Raw genomic sequence first — 20,682 nt, 5'->3', positions numbered from 1 at the left:
TCTCTTTTGCCGTCCTTCTGTGACATTTTCCATCCTCCTTTAACCTCTCTAACGTCGCACTGCTTTACATTATGGATGGTGACTGATTGGGAACAGGGTGACATGTGAATAATGAATGTTCACTCAATACTGGGACACATGGGAGCTCACCCAAGACCGACACCGTGCACTCCAAATTGGACTGCAGGGAAACCAAATGGCATAGTAGCTAAAACTTGCTTTTAGATACTATACGCGTGGGATTGACACGGATGTGGGATACTGGGAGTGAAGCCAGGTGCAGCAACCCCACCGAGGTGGACTGTGAAGTTTGGCAACGGTGACTCGGGAACTTGTTTACGACGCTAGCAGTCCGATACAAATGCCCGTGCAAAAGGCTGATAATAGTTCCTAGTGTTGCTAAGGGACCATGACTCTTCTGACACACACTGGCACCCAAAGTACTGAAAACTAAAATACGGTAACCTACAGTCTTGGATTTTCTTTTCATGTGTTTCAATTGAAAACCAAACACACAGACTTGGCAGAACCCAGCCCTCTTGATTACGACTCCTTAACACATTTAAATGAGGTATACAAATAAAGATTCACACCATGATTCCTCCAGGAAATGTTACGCAACTGGTCAGAAAAGTGGCTTAATTTTACAACTCACGCTTTCAAATATTAACACATTGATTTGATTTCTTCCTAGGGTCTATAGGACAAATTAGACACCACTCACAAATGTCAGTAAAAATGTATGTAGAAATTCCATGTGTGAGCTGGGACGGGGTATAGGAGTAAGCTTGAGTAATAATTCATTCATCATTGTAACTCAAAATACAAACTCAATGAATATCCGACCCAGGAGATCACACACAGGCTTTGTGTTCCATCTGCTTATCTAACTGGTGATAGTATACAGTAATACCCTAAATACTATAAACTATTACATAATCCGTACGGGAATGGTTTTTCCCAACTCGGTGGTTAGCAGTTATGTTAATGAATACAGCTCCTGTTCGAAAAACCATACAAGATGGGTGGATTTGGTTACAGGTAGGGATGTGTGTGCGTGCGTAGGTTTCATTTTGTATGGCTGACACTTGATATTTTTCCGCTGGATCTAAAGTAATCTCTGTTTACTAAAACAAAATCGACAGATCGGAGAAATCGAGGCATAGCTTGGATTTGTCTGCCAATGTAAGTTACTTTTCTCTTCTACAGAAAAGCTTGAAATGACACAAGAACAATGTACACATGAAGTTCAAAATGCCAAGCTCCCTCAGCTGCACTCACTCTAAGCCTTTGGCATGACTCTGGAATCTGTCTAAAACCGTAGCAGATTAGTCGGAGCTTTGGCAAAACATCAGCAGTGGTGACGTCTCGAAAAAGTCAAACAGTATCTCTGATGTCAAGACGTTAAGGTAACAGGACTGCAGTATCTCCAGTTTGACGTCATCTCTGATGTCCCTGGTTGATGAGCATAGAAATGTGTAACTTAAGACACAGACAGACAGACACACACACACACACTCTTTGGCTTGTCTTTAACTAGAGATGGTTGAATGGGTCATAGTCATACAAGCGACACAAATCTAATGGCGTGTTAGTTTTCGCCTAACATAGGATTATAGGGAATACGTTACTCATTTAAATGTGCACACATCACAGTTCTATCGTTTGTCCTTGGGTAAGGATTCTTGCTGGAAAACAGAAGCTCCTTCCCGTGCATTACCTGCAGTCAGCTAAATATTTTACATTTAAAGGTGATGCTAACATCCGTGGCGACACCAACGCTGCATGTGTGCCGTGTGTGTGTGTATTCAGCTGAAGATACAAGATGGTATGTGACGCTAAAGACATACAGCAATGTCTCTACAGCTGCAGGGAGTCCACACATGAGAATCCCCCCTCCCAGACCACTGCAGAGGAACTGAACATTGGGGTCTCTCAAAACAAAAGTACCTGACTCCACAAATCTAAAAAAAATAACATTTGTCTCGCTGTATGAGCTTTTCCTGTGCTTATTTTTATAGCGGATCCACACCAGAAGAGATTCATCTTCAGTATGTTTCCACACATGTGTCACAGGGGAACCGGATCCTAATCAAACACAAAGGGGTCACGGGATGAAGACCCCAGCAAGCGAGCCGACACTGGGCCTCTTCAGCTGTCAGCTGGAAATAGCAATGTCTTGGTTTTGCTGCTTAAACTGCAAACCATATTGAAGACATGGCAACCAAGTGCTTCAATTTGGTTTTTTAGGGTAGTAGCCAAAGGTCTAACGTAATAGACATTCTAAATCATGAAACCATTTTGGCAGCCAGTTTTGACCCCCATTATTGGACTGGTCCACGGAAACAGTTAATTAGACCTCAATAAATTGGATGTACTTGTTGGCCAGTTTAAAATGAACCTTTACCATCGTTTGCAGATTCCCATATTTTAGAAAATGTAAATGTGATGGTGTTCATTGGCGGAAAATGGAAAGCTTGTTTTGGCTTCATCTGCTCTGATGCACAGCGACTCCACCATTGTGCTCTGCGAGGTTCAGCTCTTCACGATAAAGCGCCACCTTGAAACTGTTCGACAAGGTCACGGGTGCGCTTATTTTTATCCACTCGGTTACATGTTTCTGATTCATGGGTTTGTTTCTCTGTGCAATTCTATACCCTTCAGCAAATGAGAGGATGAAGTGAGGAAGCAGAACATCAATATAATGAAGACAAAATAAGACAAGCCTGGTCTTTCATCATTAAATCAAATTGGAAAAAAAGAAACACTCCCACAAACATTGATATTTATAGCACCTCAACGCAGCCTTTCAAGCTGCACGACATCTATAATTACTGCCCTTTAGACACTAAATCATCCATCACCGCAGACAGTTGTCTGTTTCTAGACCTGCACCTCAAAGACCTGCCACAGACCATTAAATGTCACATCACTCACACCTCCATCGCAAAAAAACAAGGAGCCATTGCCCAGAGACCAAATTGAATGTAAGGAAAGGAACTGTTCTAACACATCTGTGTTTATAAAGATAAAGTCAGAGCCAATTTTTCCTTGACTGAGAAAACAAAAGCTCAACTTCTTTGACTTTAGGCGTTTCCGTTTGTACCGTTACTCCACCCAACAATTTATCAAAAATCTGACCGAAATTGGAAGAATTCAAGCACTTTCGAGGTGCATTTCCAAGCTTTTCCAGCACCTTTGGTTAATTAAGTAGTTAAAACAGTTTAAAGGATGTACTGTGTCCTGATTATTTTACACATTTATCACGTGCAATTTTATTGTGCTCCACTAAACATACATTGTGTGCCAAGTCTGGCCGTTACACTTTCAAGCGGTTTCAATCCCATCTCTTCAAAATGCAAGGATATTTAAAAGGTTTGAAGACATCACATAAGGATTTAAGATATCTCATGGTTTTCAGGCAACCCGTTTGGAACCCTGTGGGTTAATTTCCAACTTCTGTTCAAGTTTACAAGCTTGGGTTTTGAGATGATGCAATGTAACGTACAAAGACAAAGAGTATGTTAAGTATTTGACACATTTTAAAAGCTATTAACATTGAGATGGAATTACAGGACTTGGAGCGGCTGTGACCTAAGGATTAATGTTTCTCAGGATTCGTTGTTCCTGAAATAAGTTTAGAGTGTGTTGCAGAACGGCAGCTTTCTGTAAACTTCTCTTAGCCTGTATGTCTATCTGAATCAGGGAAGAGAGAGGCTCTCGCGGAAAACTAAACCAGCAGGGACCTGTTGCAAGGTCCTTTGTGGGGAAGCCTAAAGGGAGGGAAGGGAAGGAAGTGTTCTCCATAACGGCCCATTGGGAAGCTGGCCGTTCATACCTCCTCCTGGCTGCGTTCCTATGGGGGAACAAGGCCTCTGTCGCTGGCAACACAACCTGAGCTCCAGCCAAAGGGTATATATGCCAGGGCCTGGTATTAAGGAACAACACCAGAGAAGGAGAGGATTGTATACCAATATCTTTGGCCAAATACTTCAGTATCAATGTAGCAATGACATCGGAGGTTTGACCATTGATTCTTTCACAAAAAATACCTTTTTTTGATAAATGATCATGTGTAATGTCAGTATAATGACTGAATGGGGAAAGGCAAATAATGCACAGCTAGAAAAGTCTGCTTAGTTCAGAGAATGACATCACTTTACCATTTTGCAACCTGTAAATCCAGCAATACACTGTCATATTACCATATTTAGGCTCAGGATATCCATAAAATATTAAGATATTCCCCAAATAATAGTGAAAAGAAGCATTTTTAAAGTCTTACATTTACCTATACTTTATATTGTCTATGTGGACAACAATTAAATGTCCTATAAAGGATTAATCACCTTAAAATAGTACCTTTTTTTGTTGCTCTCTTTAAGGGTAACCATGTCATTGTGTAAATAGATAAAAAGAGGGAGTGATCATTTCTGGAAAATAACTGCAACTTCTTTATCACATTAGTAAATTAAGGTATTAAAGTACGCTTTGGTCATCCCAATAAGCAGTATTCTTGGAGGTATTTGCTCAGTAAAGAGTCCTTCACCCACATCAAACCAAAACACAATGTACTATTTTCACTGTTAACTGAAAACTTGGACCGCTACTACAGTATGTGTAGTATCAACACCTTCTCCGTTCTGGAAAGCTAGCACAGAACAGGAAATCTCGTATTACCCGACAGACACAGAGTCAGCGTGTGTGTCGGTGATGCGAGGATGAGTGTGTTGTCAACAAGTAGCTCAGTCAGGCTTATGATATGATTTCCTCCAGACATACAGCGGTAGAAGCCTCAAAGGATTAAATAAACAGCATCTCATTTAAATGTTTCAAAGACAACATGACCACGAATAGGACAGCTGTCAAAGCTCATGGTGTACAAATGTTAAACCCACAGGCCTTTTTTCAGAGGGCGAACAGCCAGCGTTTGGCTCTAATGCTTCTCCACAGGCAGGCCATGTGATGCTAGCAGCCGAAGAGCTACTGATGACTGAACAAAGTTAAAATGGGATCACACAGAGATGAGACTGGCTAAGTGCAGGGAGGGTTCGTCTCAAATCAAAGTGCCAATGGGCTTTTAATAGCTTTATGTTATGACGTCTGCCAAAAGACCTCGAAAGTGAGTGATGGTATCAGAAAGGGCTACAGGAAGAGGAACAGAGGAGCGTGTCCTGTTAATGGCTTAATGCTATAAACAAATGACTGGAAATATCCTCAAAGCTAAATCCTGAAAGTGCTTCTGCCACGCTCTCCCAAATCTGGGAGTCATTTAGAGTAAAATACAGGCCTGCAAAACTCAAAATGTTCTGACAGAGAGGTGAAAAAGAAATGAGAGGCCGGAGTCCTTTTGTTTAGCTGCCTTTCAGTTGGACACGAGAGGCTACTGGACAAAGCAGGAGACGTGTTATTTTCAGATTTCCCACACGCAACACTCTGCAGAGGCTTGTTTGTGCTTTTTCTCCTTTCATTTCACTCCTTTTCAAATGCTCCTTTCTTCCTTCCCACTGTTAAAAACACTCGTCGTTATACAAGTTGATGGACTGGAGAGTAGAGCAGAGTTTCATTATGTCCATGTTATGAAGCCGTTTGCATGGCGCATCAAAGAGTGGTTCACTGGAAATGTGTTTCTCTATGCTTTCAACTACTATTCCTGGAAGACCAATTGTCAATGTTTGCAAGAAAAACAAAAGCAGTGCTTATGATTTCCTTCTTCTGCCTTTCTGTCATCCCTCCACCAGCCCTTTCCACACCTTCCCTGCATCCCTAATGAAGCTACATCAAACACAATCCACTGGCATCCGTTTCAACTCGCACAGCTTCCATGTTTAGGGATTAAAAAAGGACAGACTGAACTGTATACAGCCTCAGACTGGTGGTAAACACGGTTCTTAGAAATGCTTACCAAGTTGTATAGCAGTTGAGAATGAAGCCCTGCTTTATATTTCTATAATATCCCCCATAATGAGTACTATAAAAGCCGTTGAGCTACAAAATAATTAGTGTTTTATGCACTTTTCCATATAATAGACAGACTGAGATCCATGAACACAACTTTAATGTGTTGTGCAGTAGGTTATCATTTAACAGCTCAAAGCGCAGTCCACTAACTCACACTGAGCAGCAGGGGTGCAATGTGCGTGTTTACCCCCGTCTGTGTTCACCTTTTGTCTGAGTAATGGCAAATTTAGCTTAACTTGCATTTTCGGAGTCACAAGTCAAGTTACTGGCTTACACTTTACAGACACTTGCAAGCAGTGGAGTGGACTCCAGTTCAGCGGAAAAAACTGCTCCAAGTAAATGCAAGCGATAAACCTTCAAGTCAAAGCCCAGGGAAGAAGCAAGAGAGACATAGATACATAAACGTGTTCATCTTCAGAGTGCATGCACACATTACTGGTGTTTTCCTGTCACTGTATGCCTCTAATGTGAACCAGCTGTTATGACCTTGACATTTCCATACAAGGGTCACTATGGTGGGAGGTCCCTGTACTAGACTACGTGCAATTTTCTACGGGATTTTTATGCAACATACGAGAAATCCAACAGGCGAGTCTGCGTGCACAGTGAGAGAAAATACAAAAAAGTAGGGCACAAGTACAAGAACATCCTGAAAGGGAAGGTGGCTGCTCCAGTATTAGCTCAATTATCCTCCTCTCATGGAATAGTAAAGACTAGCTAACCAATGAAAGAAAGAGCAGCAGCTACTGTGAGGTGGTGGTGTGTGTGTAAGTGTGCGTATCAGAGCGCAGCATGCAGCCCTGAGGGTGGCTGTGATGTAAGAACGAGCCGTGATGATTTATGTATACAGACAACTGCCTAGACACACACACCACCATACATAGTCCTACACGCAATTACCAGTGGCCTAACACATGCCCCCACCCACACACACAAACATACACACACACAAAATTGCACTACTGCAGCCACGTCACCACCAGCAGCAGACCAAGTCCTCCAATGCCGCTCCTCTATGAATACTACAAACAGCGTCTGCATACAGAGGAAAGGCTAACAGCATAAGTCCCTGCTGCTCGACAAACTGGTGGTCAGGTGTAACAAATGTCTGTTATTGGAAGAGAGCGCCACAGTTTGCCGTGCTAAAAACTTGATGAATGAATCAATTCTACAGCACTTGCATTTAGACAACTCTCAATAGGACCCATCATGAACTGGTGAAGGAATAAGTCCTAAACCAGGAAATTAGTTAGCATTTTAGCACTTCTGAGTTCCCTCCAAAATTAGTTTTCAGTTAGCTTTCCCATTTTGTTTTAAAGACATAAATCACAAACACCACACTGGTGAATGCCTGATGCTTTAATGCATCTTAAAACGATGTTGCTAACAAGTGGCTAAACGAGACTACTAAACGTCATCAAGTCAAACATTAGCTGCCTTTAGCTTAGCGGCAGTTTGTGAAGGCATGCCACTGTCATGTAGTTTATCCATAGCCTCACTTTAGCTTTTTACTTTTGGAGATTGCATGTATGCCTAAACTATTACACATGTGTTGATATGTAGATGTCATAAATGTGTGTGTGCCAAGGAGCTTATTATCTGCAACATCCTAAGTTCAATATAAAATTACTACTGCTTTCTGTCTAGCAATCACTGCACCAGTGAATGACAGAAATACTAAAGCATGACCGGTAGTGAAGTTTATTTTTGAGACAGTGACACCATTGCTTAGCAGTTAATGTACAGGCAAACTTATGTACGGCTGTATTGTCTGTTTTTATACAAATGAGGTGCCTATGCCAATGGAAAGCAGTATTCAGTGACCTGTTTAAGTATTTATCATCCATTACCCGATGCCTTAATGCTTATGTAAACAACATATCCAATATGATCATGACCAGGATAAGCCTCATAAACGGTTTATTCATGTCCATGTAAACAAACTCACTGACTGTTACAGCCCTAAATAATCCCAGGGCTGCTGTGAAACTATGGAAAGTATGCAGGGCCATCTCCAGCGAGCACTGGCCACTAGAACACTCCTTGTGATAGGGTCTGATATTCACCGCAAAAAGTCAGAGACACGGATACTAAAAAGGAGAACAGGCAATGAATGATGGGGCTTAGTGACAGATTAAACCCTACCTATGTCTCAACAGAGAGGGGGGGGAGAGGAGTCCACACACACACACACACACACACACACACTTCAGGCTTTCTGTAACTTTGTGCTTCTCGTTCACATGCTTTTCCCCTTCTTATCTGCTGCAGAATGCCAAGACTGCAGGCTTCAGGTCATTCAAGGACAAGCTTTCACTGGGTTGCTGGTATCAAAGAAATCTGTTTGCAATATGCCCAAGAATGATCTTTTTTGTAGCTAGGTCTGCTACAGGTATGTGGTTTTCCCCTTAAATTCCATTATTACTTCTAAATGTTATCTCCCTTTCTCAAATACACTTCTGTAGTGTGACGGGGGTCTTGTTGCCTGAGTTGACCAAACTAGGGCACAGTTTGGAGCCCCGAGGCTTAGCGATCGCAGCTAATGACGCCGACTGCAAAGTGATCAGCAATATCGATCATATCGTTTAAAATATATATTGTTTCCGACCCTATAGGGTGCTCAAATCGGAGCTAAAACCCAATGAACGCATGCAGCAGATGAAGAGATTTGATTCAACGATGGATCAACAGCGCAGAGGCTTTTACGTGAATTAAACAAAAGCTGTGTATACTTTATCAAAATCAATCCACTCCACTAGTCATGTTTTTAAAAACCATTCCAGCTCTTAAGGGTTAAATCCTTTCACTGAATTAAACAAATGGATTGTTACTGTCAGACCTTAAGCTGAAAGGAATCCTCCCATAAGCAAAACGACAGATTTAACAGCTAGAAAAAGTCTCAAAAATACAAAGTTGTCTGTTTCTTCTCGGCTCTTGAATCGCCAAATGGGGAAGGTATAACTACACTGAAAACCACACATACCCAGGTGAAGCTGGTCTTTGTTTGAATAAACCTGTTAAGGGGGTCAACGATCAATGTTTAATAAGGGCTGTGGAGCAATTCTTCGTCGGTTATTAGGCTGGATTTCAAATGTTGTTATCCTCTTGGTGAAAAAGCTCTAGATAAGTCGATGCTGGCAAAAAAGACTTAAATGTGAGGAAATGCAATGTATAAATCCGATCAACTACTTTTATTGATGAGCTCACGTAAATATCACCTCACTCTCCACTCAGTTTCACTGGACGTTTTAGCCTCTTTCAGCTTCTTGTTTTGGTTTGACTGCTGTCGACTTTATAGTCTCGGTTTGGTTTCCTTCAAACAGCAGCAAGTTTTCTATTAAGAAATGGACCCTAAATCTACTGGATACTTGTGCTACTCTATTTTTGGCAAGGAATACATCTCCAAAAGAAAGAGAATAACGCTCCATGTTTGCCTGATGTAAACCTATACGATGATATGAACGTATATATCCATTTCCCAGGCCTAACAGCTTTCCCCTCTGTCTGCCAGGGGTTGGTGGTTTGGTCTGACTAATAGGAAGCAGGGCAGACTAATGGGAGTGTTGGGGGTTCATTTCAGGCTTTGTGAGGGCCCTTTTGTGAGGCAGCACTTTTTGTACACAATACTGGTCCTTTGTTCACATGCAGTGCTCAAATATGGAGCTGCATTCCTCGTCATGGTGCAAAGCCAGTTCAGTGTTAATGTCCGCTACTGTCTACTGATCCTCATGTAAACTCAACACTGTGTGCACAAACACACACACTGACCCATGCAACAGTAACCAAACCAAGGGGTTTAAAATGTCACACTACGATGGCTTGTTGTGAGCACAGGTTCCTGGAAAAGTGAGTCCTATCTCTTTCTGTTTACTTCCCTGTTCCAAGAACCTGAGAAAAATAAATGTGTCTATAATAGAAATATGTAACTCAATGAGATGAACACACGCTCAGAGATAGCAAGCTGGGATGACGGGGCAGGAAATGAGTGTCAGCTGGGGAGTCACAGATGCACATGTGTGGGTGGTACAGTACACGGAGGAACAAGGAAACACAGGCGTTGGCAATAGCAGCATAAAAACAGAGCTGAGAGACTAAAACCCAAGAGCCACTTGCCAGAAACCAGAGCAAAGATACTCTTTTCTCTGCCTTAGGATAGTGTAAGGCAGAGGTCTTCAACAGGGGGGTCGCGACCCCCAGGGGGTCCGCAGAGGTACTGCAGGGGGGTCGCGAAATCTTTGGTTGATTAGACAATTTTTTATATATATTTTTTTTTTTTACAAACCGTTTTTTCCCACAAATTGCAATGTCTTTAAATGCACAACACAAATCCAAAATATTATAGCGAACGGAAAAATGGAGGCAGATGTGCCAATCACGAGGCCGTGTGACACACGCTGGCTCATAGACATAATATTATGTCAGGTTCCCTGTGATTGGACGAGAGCCTATTCAGGCCCCAGTTTACTGAAGACCCAGACACAGGGATGCACGCAGCGACATTATTGAGAAGACCATACATATAAAATGGATCGTTTTGTAACTCGAGCGAAAAAATCAACAAGCACAAGCGAGATACCATCCACCAGTGAACATGCAAGTGACGAGGCAGAACCTGCTGCGCCTGCAGATGTTGCAGCTAATAAGGGTAAGCGCAAAAGGGAGAAGACACGAAAATATTCAGATCATTATCTGAAGTAGTTTACCTTTAAGGAGACAGATGGCATTGAGTTTCCAATGTGTGTCATTTGCTCTACTGTTCTTTCAAATCTATGAAGCCATCAAAGCTGCAGCGTCACTTGGAGACAACACACAGCCACTTAAAAGACAAACCTGTTGAATACTTCCAAGCTAGCCTCAAATCCCTCCAAGGTCAACAGACATTGATCAGAAAATCAGCCAAAGTTGGGGAGCTAGCTTTGAAATGCTCTTATCAAATTGCTCTTCGGATTGCCCAGAAGAAACAGCCATACACACTTGCAGAGGATTTAATATTGCCTTCAGCAACCGATATGTGTAAAACCATGTATGGAAATGATATTGACATTAATAAACTGAAAACCATTCCAGTGTCGGACACAACCATAGCTCGCCGTATAGACGAGATGGCATCTGATGTGAGGATGCAACTGATAGAGAAGCTGAGGTTGGCAGATGCATTTGCGTTACAATTAGACGAGTCAACAGATGTGTCGAAGGACGCCCAGCTTCTGGCGTTTGTGCGCTTTGTCGATGATAAGGAAATGCAGGAGGAATTTTTGTTTTGTAAGTGCCTCCCTTTTTCTGTAGTTCTGAAATCTTCAAAGTGATCGATGTTTTTTTCAGAGAGAATGACATTCCGTGGACAAAATGTATTGCGCTGTGCACTGAGGGTGCAAGAGCCATGGCTGGTTTAAAAAGTGGACTAATCGCGCTTGTAAGGGATGTGTCTCCGCAAGTGATTTGGACGCACTGCATGCTACACAGGGAGTCACTTGTTGCCAAAGATATGAGCGCTGAATTGGCAGATGTCATGGACTCGGTAGTGAAAGTAGTCAACCTAGTCAAGAAGAGCGCATTGCAAACACGTCTCTTCTCGAATCTCTATGCTGCTGAGGGAGAAGAACACACTGCGCTACTCTACCATTCCGAGGTTCGGTGGCTTTCACGTGGAACAGTGTTGTCACGTGTGCTGGAATTGCGCAAGTCTATTCGGGAGTTTTTACTTCTCCAAAAGCGCACAGAGCTGGCTGCACTTTTCAGTGACAATGTTTGGGTCACCAAACTTGCCTATCTTGCTGATGTTTTCGCTGAGCTGAACAAACTGAACAGTTCAATGCAAGGCCGCAATACCCATGCCATTCAACTGTATGACAAAATGGAAGGCTTTCTAAAAAAAATCAAAAGGTGGAGGGAGCGCATCGGGGAGGAAATATTTTCCATGTTTCCATCAGTGGATGAGCTGGGAGATTCTGCTGTGCTCTCGCCCCCCATTACACGCGCAATTCTTGCGCATTTGGAGGCGCTCGAGGGACAATTTGGGCACTACTTTTCTGAGGCTGACTCCTGGCGCAGGGACAAGACATGGATACTGTTTCCATTCACAGACAACGCAGCAGACGGCACACACCTGACATTGACGGAGGAGGATCAGCTAATCGAACTATCCACTGACAGTACGTTCAGACACATATATGACACAAAACCACTCACCCAGTTCTGGATCTCTTGCCAGAAAGACTTTCCGCAATTGGCAGGAAAAGCCATGATGAGCCTTTTGCCCTTTGCCACAACCTATCTTTGGATTTTCCTCACTGACTTACTTGAAAAACAAATACAGGTCAAGGCTGCAGCCTGAGGCTGATATGACCCTCTGCCTGACAACCTCCATCCGTCCAAGGCTGGATCAGCTGTGTGCTGCTCATCAGGGTCAGACATCTCACTGATGTGAGAGTACGTGTGCCATCCACAGATGGTTTGAGGATTCATTGTCCCATCTACATGCATGTTTAGTGTTAAAATCTCATAGCTCAGTGTTTGTTTATAAATGACAGTGGCACAGCCACTCTGCACCTTGCACTTGTTTAAAGTTCAAACTTTTATTGTGATTTATTTTAATAGCCCTGTGTTGTGTGCAAGATATATGTTCATAAATGGCAGTGGTACGGCCACACTGTACCTTGCACTTGTTTAAAATAAAAACATGAATATATTAACCTGTGTATTATTTGAATAGCTTAGTATTGAATGTACAATAACAGTATCTATGTTTACACACTGCACTAGGCCCCGTTTAATATAAAATACAATTGTATGCCATATTAATAGTAGGGGGTCCCTGCTCCAACTCTCCATCAGTTTGGGGGTCCCTGGCCTGAAAAACGTTGAAGACCCCTGGTGTAAGGAATCCAATATACGGAGTGTGAAAATGAATGTTGCATGTAGAGACAGTCAATGGGTGCTCGGAAGTGACTGCCATTGGCAAGGCAAGTAATTCCTCCGACATCATGCACAGGTGTCGGATAGGAAAATGGCAGAAACTGACAGAACTCATACATACCAGGGACTCTTTTCAACTCATACCGTTTTAAAATGTCACAAAAAGGTTGGAGGTGATCATTAAAAAGGTCTACCGGCCAAACTTTGAGGTAATTCAAGTTTATGCAATAGTTTTGCTAGATATTGGCTTGAATTCCTCGACAAAGGCACTCCAACATCTGTGTTCATGCATGTACAGTACCTCTGTATTGAAGAAAAACAGAGATAAGGCTATTAGTATGCAGCATCAAGCCCCCAGAAAGTGAGCCGGGCGTTGAAACAAGTTACTCGTAGTGGCCAAGCGCTAGTATAACGCTTCCACATCCGTCATGGGATTGACTTACATTGAAAGAGACTGTAAATCAGTGTCATTTCCTTAAGGTGAATCTTATTCAATCCTATGTTGATACCGTGTCTCTTTTTGAGGCTTACAAATATGGTTTTAAATAAATATTTCACACTTGAAAGAATATTCTTCCAAAGACTTTTGAGATCAAGATAAAATTGTGATCTTAAATCCTATCATGCAGCCCGACAGCAATGTAGCTGCTAGAACATCCCGTCTGGACCGTGATGAGAAGGAGAGATCACTTTCTGGCAGCCCGGGGGTGAGAGAAACTCAAACTGGTGTGAAGTGCCAAAAAGTCCTGTCCCCGAGTCGGCCTCCGTGGCACGGATGAAGATGGTTAGCGGGGTGAGATCTCACTCAGGCCTTTGCTGTGAGCTGCTGAGATTTACAGAATGCTCAGCACATGAACACAATGAGACTGTGAGAAGACAGGAACTCCAGAACAAAACAATAAAAACTACAGAGGAAGTGGCGGCCTGGGGCTGGTGTATTTTGGAACTAAAGACAGAGGAAGAGGAGTGTAATAGTGTACGAAGGGAGAAAAGGGAAAAATAAAAGTGTTGTGACACGGAAATTTGAGGCAAAGAAAGGAGTGAAAGCGCCACGAAAAGATCAGATGAATCGAGGTTTCACTCACAGGTCATCAAAACAGAGATAAGTGCACAGAGGGCTAAACTTGCCAAATATATCCCATCCCTCTTCCATGGTAGCTAAGACATGCTGAATTATAACAATTCATTTGAAGGGTTCCTTCTTCTGCTGCAGGGTAGAGTTTTACAGTAGGTGAAAGACTCTTATTTCTTCAGGTTTACAGAATTACAAAACCAAACACGTCTAGTCCGCCCCGCCAACACTGATTGTCTAGCAAGATACTGTAACTCATTTACAGGGTTAAAGGTGCCAACGAGTCCATCAAATAAGAGAGAACAACCGTGATTAAATACACAAAGATCGAGTACAATAATTAAATGAAAAAAGGGATTAGAGTGAGCCTCCAGAAAGTATGTAAAAAAATACTCTTAAATGACTAATAAAAAGGGTGTCTGTGACGGTTATATGACTAATATAAGATAATTATGGGGTTTCTACGCAGAAAAGTGGCCGTGGCTGAGAGCACGTGGTTGGGAGAACACACAATAAGTCAGTATAGTTAAGACAAAGATTTAAAGGATCTTGAACCGCAATTATATTAACTTAAAAAATCCACGGGATGAAGGTGTCACAGCAGCAAAAGAAGAACAAGAGCATACTGTATGTGTATAATTGGAAACAAAGATCACTTACTATACACCTTCTGATCATCTACTACATTTATACACATTGAAGACTTCATAAAAGTAAAAAAGGACACTAAATACTGTATAATTATAGGTAGTGTTGATTATTTCTCCCTACCAATTACGCAACATACTCCCTTACATGCAGCATTTATTGGACGCAAAAAAGGGACGATACTTTTCCAGTCATTTCCCTTATTCGTCATCAGTTAAGTCCCAATGTTTTTTCAGGGTTGTTCATGACAGGACACTGGGGAGGTGTCTACTAAACAAACCCTAGCACTGATATTTCACATGGATTACTACCCACAAACCTTAGAGGTGACTAACTCTTCATCTGTGAATCATTAACAGCCAAGGTATGTGTTAAAGCAAACAGAAAAACGCCATCCACTCCCCACCCCTTTTTCTAAATACAGCCCTAACCTGAGTGTTTCTCTTCCTCAGAGAGCTCCCTCTGACAATGGTCAAACTGACTTCCTGCCCTCGGAGAGCCAATGAAAGCTGCTGTCAGCACACTAACCAGCACTGCAGAGCTGAATCTATTACAGGGCTGCACGGAGATAGCAGGAGCTTTAAGGCAAACTCCTGTCACTCGGTTTCTAAATCAATAGTAATGGTTCTCTGAAAGGCCTTGCCGTTTTAAAAAATATCTATGCCTACATTCAAGGTTATTTTTCGTGTGGAGGACTGAGGGATTTGAGTCCAACCTGTCCTTCTTTCAGGGCATTTCTCAGACTTCACACCAGGGCTCCACATTCCCCTTGTCGACACACAGCAAAAGGATGTCTGGATGTGTGTGTTTGGACTTCTTAAAAAGGACACTCTATCCGTCTAATGTGGTAAAGTGTCTAGTACACTAAGAATGAAATCACATTTGGTACTTTTTTATGCTGCTGCCAAAGACGGCGCAGCTGGCGAGTGCTGGTTTACTCACTGTGACTGCAGATGTGAGTTTTAATGCCACGTATATTATATTTTATCACCTTCCAGTCGCACTAAGATGTCATCTCAAACGTGTTTATGTGGATATAGAAATGGATCTTTTAAAGATGAATGCCATAATGTCACAGTACATAACAGCCGTGATGTAATGTTGGTTTTGCTGGGCCAAGGACATTCATTAATACTGTTGGTTTCTATAGCCTAAAGGCCAACGTTAGACAAGTTTGTATAAGAGGGTGACGATGTCATTCAGGCAAATAAAATCCATATTATATCTACTCAAAATCGACGGCAGGATAAACTCTGGCCACATTTTGACTCCAATAAAAGAAGACAGGATTCCCTTGGGAAACTGCGTGCGATTTCCACTGTGCTTGCTCCCAGTGAAACATGCATTGCAGACCAGCTCCTGTTGGTGGTGACTCACAAATAAGAAGGCATAGTAGTGGAAAGAGTTCTCTTTTATAGCCGATGACATCACAGGCAGATGAAGATGCTCAATGAGAATTCTGGAAATCAACACAGCGCGTTACAGTGCTCTTACAGAGAGATCCACCTATGCTTTGTTGAATTTTGACAGAAATGTAACAGTAACTCGATCAGCAAAAAGGTATTATGGGGAAGTTGTTCCCTCAGATCGCTCAACACAATTATCAAACACGATATGCAAGAGAACGAGGTTCAATTTAACAAAAAAATGAAACAAATATGATACAGAGCTATATAGTTTCTAGGGAATTTAGCCTTTCCAGACCATTTATATGCACCAAAACCTACACAAACACAATAAAGGAAAGGGAAATCCAGAAAAAAATGGGGCCTTTTTACTGATAATTGAACAGATGTTGGATGTTTTTTGGCTTTCATCTCCCTATTTAATAATGCTAGTTATTGGTTAACTTTCCATCGTCATATGAAGGGAACTAATGAGTAAACTGGCTAATGAACTAACATCAACCTGTGGCCTTATGTTCGCTTAATTAATTTCTTCACTATCCATTACCCTTTGGCTCCAACGAGCATGCTTGTCTACCTTTTCCCACCATAATGAAATCACTGTAGTGTTAGTCATTTAAAGAATATGACATCCATAGAAATGCTGAGGGATTACACGTGTGCAACACCAAATGCAAAACATAATCGGTTGCCAAAAAGGCTTTTAATGGGACACTAATGCCGAGCAGGATGGAATGGTTACAAAATACAGAATCAGACTGAGAGAAGTGGAGCACTGCATTAAACCCTAAATGTCTTTTTGGATACATAACCTCTTCAACCCAAGTGGAGCAGCCACCGTAAGCCTGCGAGCACTACCAAGAACACCGGCTTAGTGGGTGACATCACATTACATCAGCGAGGGATGACCTTACCAACACCCTGCAAATATCATGCTAATCACTGTGGTAGTCAGTGTGCTCAACAGGTAAACCGTGTTCTACCAACAAAGCCTCAGTGAAGCCACGCAGCCGACCCTTGTGTGCTGAATATGAGACTTCTGGACATGTGCGTGCCGAGCCATGAATGAAACTCATCACTGGACTCTAAAAGCCAACATGTGGGACCACCGACAACAGAGGGTTTGGTCAGTTAATCCCCCTCATGTGGCGACATGATAAAGGCATGGATTAAAAGACAGCCAGTCGTACAGTCAGTCAGGAAACACTGCTGCCTGCCTGCGTCCTGATTCACTTACCCTTTACTGCACTGGGCAAGCAGGAACTAGCAGATGTGCGAGGCCAGACTGTGGTCGTATATCTATAATGCAGTGTGCCATATATGCGTTGTGGACTATAAATAGGCTGGAAGCACCAGTGGATACACACTGAAGTGGTTGATGAACACACATGCAGCAACTATAGAGTATTTAAATGAATATAATGGATTGATACCAGCCCCAATGTATTTAAGAGTATATTACCCGTTACTCAGGCTTAGAGGTCTCTGTATTATATCAATAAAAACAACCTTTGACCCTAAACATTCAGAAATGCCTTTTAGGTTGAAACGTTCCTTATTGTACAGTTTCTCTTTACATTAACATGATCCCTTAACATTTAAGTGGATTAACCAGACAGAGAATTACCCTCACATTATTTTTATTATTCACTTCATCATTAAAATGATTATTCTTCATATAAAATTAAATTAGAGTGACTGGATTGGAGCTTAAATAAAACAAATGTATACGTACAGGGCCTGCAGCCTCTCTAAGTATAAGCACATGTTTGTTTTATTTGATTTCATTACTTTAACTTAAAATACTTAGCATTTTATAAGACATTAGGCCTTGATTTAAACAACTGTAATGTACATTTGAGGAACATTTCAGTATTATATATAATAATATGGTGTTAATGATTAACTAGGTAGAGATTACAGTCTTTTTTTCTAGAGATACAGATACATAGGACTCTGATTATGTCTTAAAATAATTCCCAAAAGCTAAAAACACACAAGTATTTTGCAATGGTGTCACAGTAGAAGCAGAAACTGGCAAGCACAATGAGTGAAACAACTTAAGCATTAGGCTTATTAAGATCCGATATCTAAAGTAAATTCCTGATTCTGACATTCACTGATAAAGTGTACGGGAGTCTATAAATTACTGTCAACTTTTAATAATAACTGATCAAAGGATTAGAGCTGGAAGCTTCCTCAAAGGATTTCTTATCAATAACGTTCTCTCCTTGAACCTTGTCCTTCATATTCACTCTATCCCAATCAATACTTTGTGAGACACAAAGAGATAAGATGCATGTAGGTCACAACCACAGAAAGACATTTTTGGATCCTTGCTCGCAGAGGAAAAGTCATGCTCAGTCAGTCCGACCTCTGAATTAAGCAACAAGGACAGGAACTCCCTTAGCTGACGTAAATGTGCCATACAGGCTAAACCCGGCTTGAGAAAAGTGACAGCAGTGCTCTGGGGTCAGGGATTAGTTACTACTGTTATGTCTGCCTCAGTTCATACACCTTGGGTGGCAATGCATCAATCAAACCGTGTTTACAATGGCGTGTATGTAAGGCAGTGAACTGTAAATATCTCGAAGCTGAGGTCAAGCAAGGTGCAAGGATCATTTGAACTACCAAAATCAAGTCTTCACTTTTGCTTTACTGCGTCCAAATCCTGTAGCCACTTTAAATGGAAGTTACTATGATGTCCTTGTGGTAACATGTTTTTTTAAACAGCTTAGCCAAGACCACAGGCTAAGCAATCTTTCAAGTGACTGACACAGCTTTCTTAGCTCGCATCATAGCCTGTATTTTGTGTTTGGCTTAAGGGGTTTCTGTTCAGGATAGTCGTTTTTCACACATTCACAAAGCAATACAAGTAACCTAGTTTAGCAAAAGGGAATAGCAAAACCCAGTCTCCACAAAACTTATGGATACTTTTTTATAATTGAGTGTGTGTCCTCAATATTTAGCTATGTCAGCCTATATGATATGCATACAAACAGTGTTTAGCCATTATTACACCCTCTACACTGCAATTAAAATCCAAGAGCATTATTAAAAGCGTTGACTGCAGGGGTGTAAAGTAACTCAGTACATTTACTCAAGTACTTTCCTTTTCTTTGTACTTCTACAATTCAGAGTTAAATCATGTACTTTTAGTCCACTACATGTATTAAATACCTTTAGCTATGTTTGCACAATTGGATTAATGATGTGAAATATAAAAAGACTTTACTTGCACCTGGAGTAAATTCAAAAGCTACCCTGCAGTATAAGTATCAGCTTTGATAAACACATGCATGCTTCACTACATTTAATCAAAACACATCCTTTATATGGTTCTGAAATTGGCCAATCTGCAAACTTTTGGCAATTGAAGTGCATGTTGACGCTAACACGTTTCTACTTTTACTTGAGTAACATTCCTAATGCAGGAATGTTACTTGTAACAGAGTATTCCTACACTCTGGTACTTTTACTTGGGGATAAAACATAAATACTTCTTCCACAACTGTCACCACTGAACCAGCATTGGGACCAGCTAGCCTGTTAGCATCGTCACACAATGCAGGCTTTCCAAAGCGGTTGATCCAATAACACAGAGTGTATATCGGGGAGAAAAACGTTGTCTCACTCGCCTTTTTCATACGCGGAGCCTCGGCCACGGTACCGTCCCGGTTGACAAACGCCTCTCCGCCGTTCTGCTGCGGGTCTGTCCGCTTCAAAGCCGACGCCTGAGGCATCTTCGCCGGGTTCGTGTTCAGCAAACCCAGGCTGCCTTCCCCGGCTTTGGAGGGCTCCGCTGTAGGGGACGTAGCAGCGGAGGAACCGGCCTCATGTGGGTCGTTTCTGCCCAGGGTTTTGCCCTCCGAGGTCGGTGTCATCGGGGAACCCGCCGGTAAGTCTTTGCCGGTGGGTACGTCTTTGAGTTCGACCTCTGCCATTTTCGCTGCCACAACCTGGACTGACATCGCTGCAGTTTCACAAAGTCCTTTTTTTCTAACACAAATAGCGAGTCGAGCGGATGTGAACCGTGGAGCGACTACGGCCCAAATGCATTGTGGTCCGTGTAGTTCTTAGAAGTATTTAAAACATGTCCCCCAACACAGACCACATTCAGTACCAATATTGGGCATACATGTGAGATTTGACAAAACACGAGTCAACATGGGTAAAAAAACAACAAATCAAACCGTTGACATATTAATTTAATTGATCTATAAAGGACTCGTAATTGATTAAGTGACCACATTCCCCAGCAGGACAAGCTCCACTGCGAACTGCATTGTGGGAAACGGTGTTTGTCGTAAAAGAAGACGACATCAAACTACAAAACAAACCGATTTATGCAACACAGGGCTGTTTTGCTCACAGGAAAATCTCATAGAACATTTACACATGGTTTTAGGAAATGATGCACTCTGAATCATGTGCTTAATCATCAGTGTCACATATGATTGAATGCACCAGGATGCACTTGCTGTTTGCATTTTAAAATAATTTCCCAGCAAGAGTTTCCCCAACGTTATTTCAATGTTACTTGACATTTTAAATCAGCATGTTCTACAGTTCTGCAGCACAACATACTGCATCACATTACAGTGCTTGTGCAGTGGATATGCAGTATGTCATGAGAAAATGCGACCAGGAGTAAGGTCAAATCTTAAACAATGAACTACA

The 20,682-nt window shown here is 41.9% G+C and overlaps 1 protein-coding gene across 3 annotated transcripts in view; it reads right to left on the bottom strand.

Moving 5' to 3' along the window:
- Window positions 1–20,043, bottom strand: part of ahcyl2b (adenosylhomocysteinase like 2b) — a 37,068-nt gene extending 17,025 nt beyond the window's left edge. For all 3 annotated transcript variants that reach the window (XR_010167809.1, XM_063905601.1, XM_063905602.1), the window contains exon 1: window positions 19,641–20,043. Coding sequence is in view for 2 of the 3 variants with exons in the window: in XM_063905601.1 (XP_063761671.1) it covers window positions 19,641–19,973 (333 nt within the window). In the remaining variant the exon portion in view is untranslated. The remainder of the gene's footprint in view (window positions 1–19,640) is intronic.
- Between the last annotated feature and the right edge of the window lie 639 nt (window positions 20,044–20,682).

This window comes from Eleginops maclovinus, chromosome 17, assembly GCF_036324505.1.
Source record: "Eleginops maclovinus isolate JMC-PN-2008 ecotype Puerto Natales chromosome 17, JC_Emac_rtc_rv5, whole genome shotgun sequence".
Taxonomy (NCBI): domain Eukaryota; kingdom Metazoa; phylum Chordata; class Actinopteri; order Perciformes; family Eleginopidae; genus Eleginops; species Eleginops maclovinus.
This window is presented reverse-complemented; position numbering and strand designations above follow the sequence as displayed.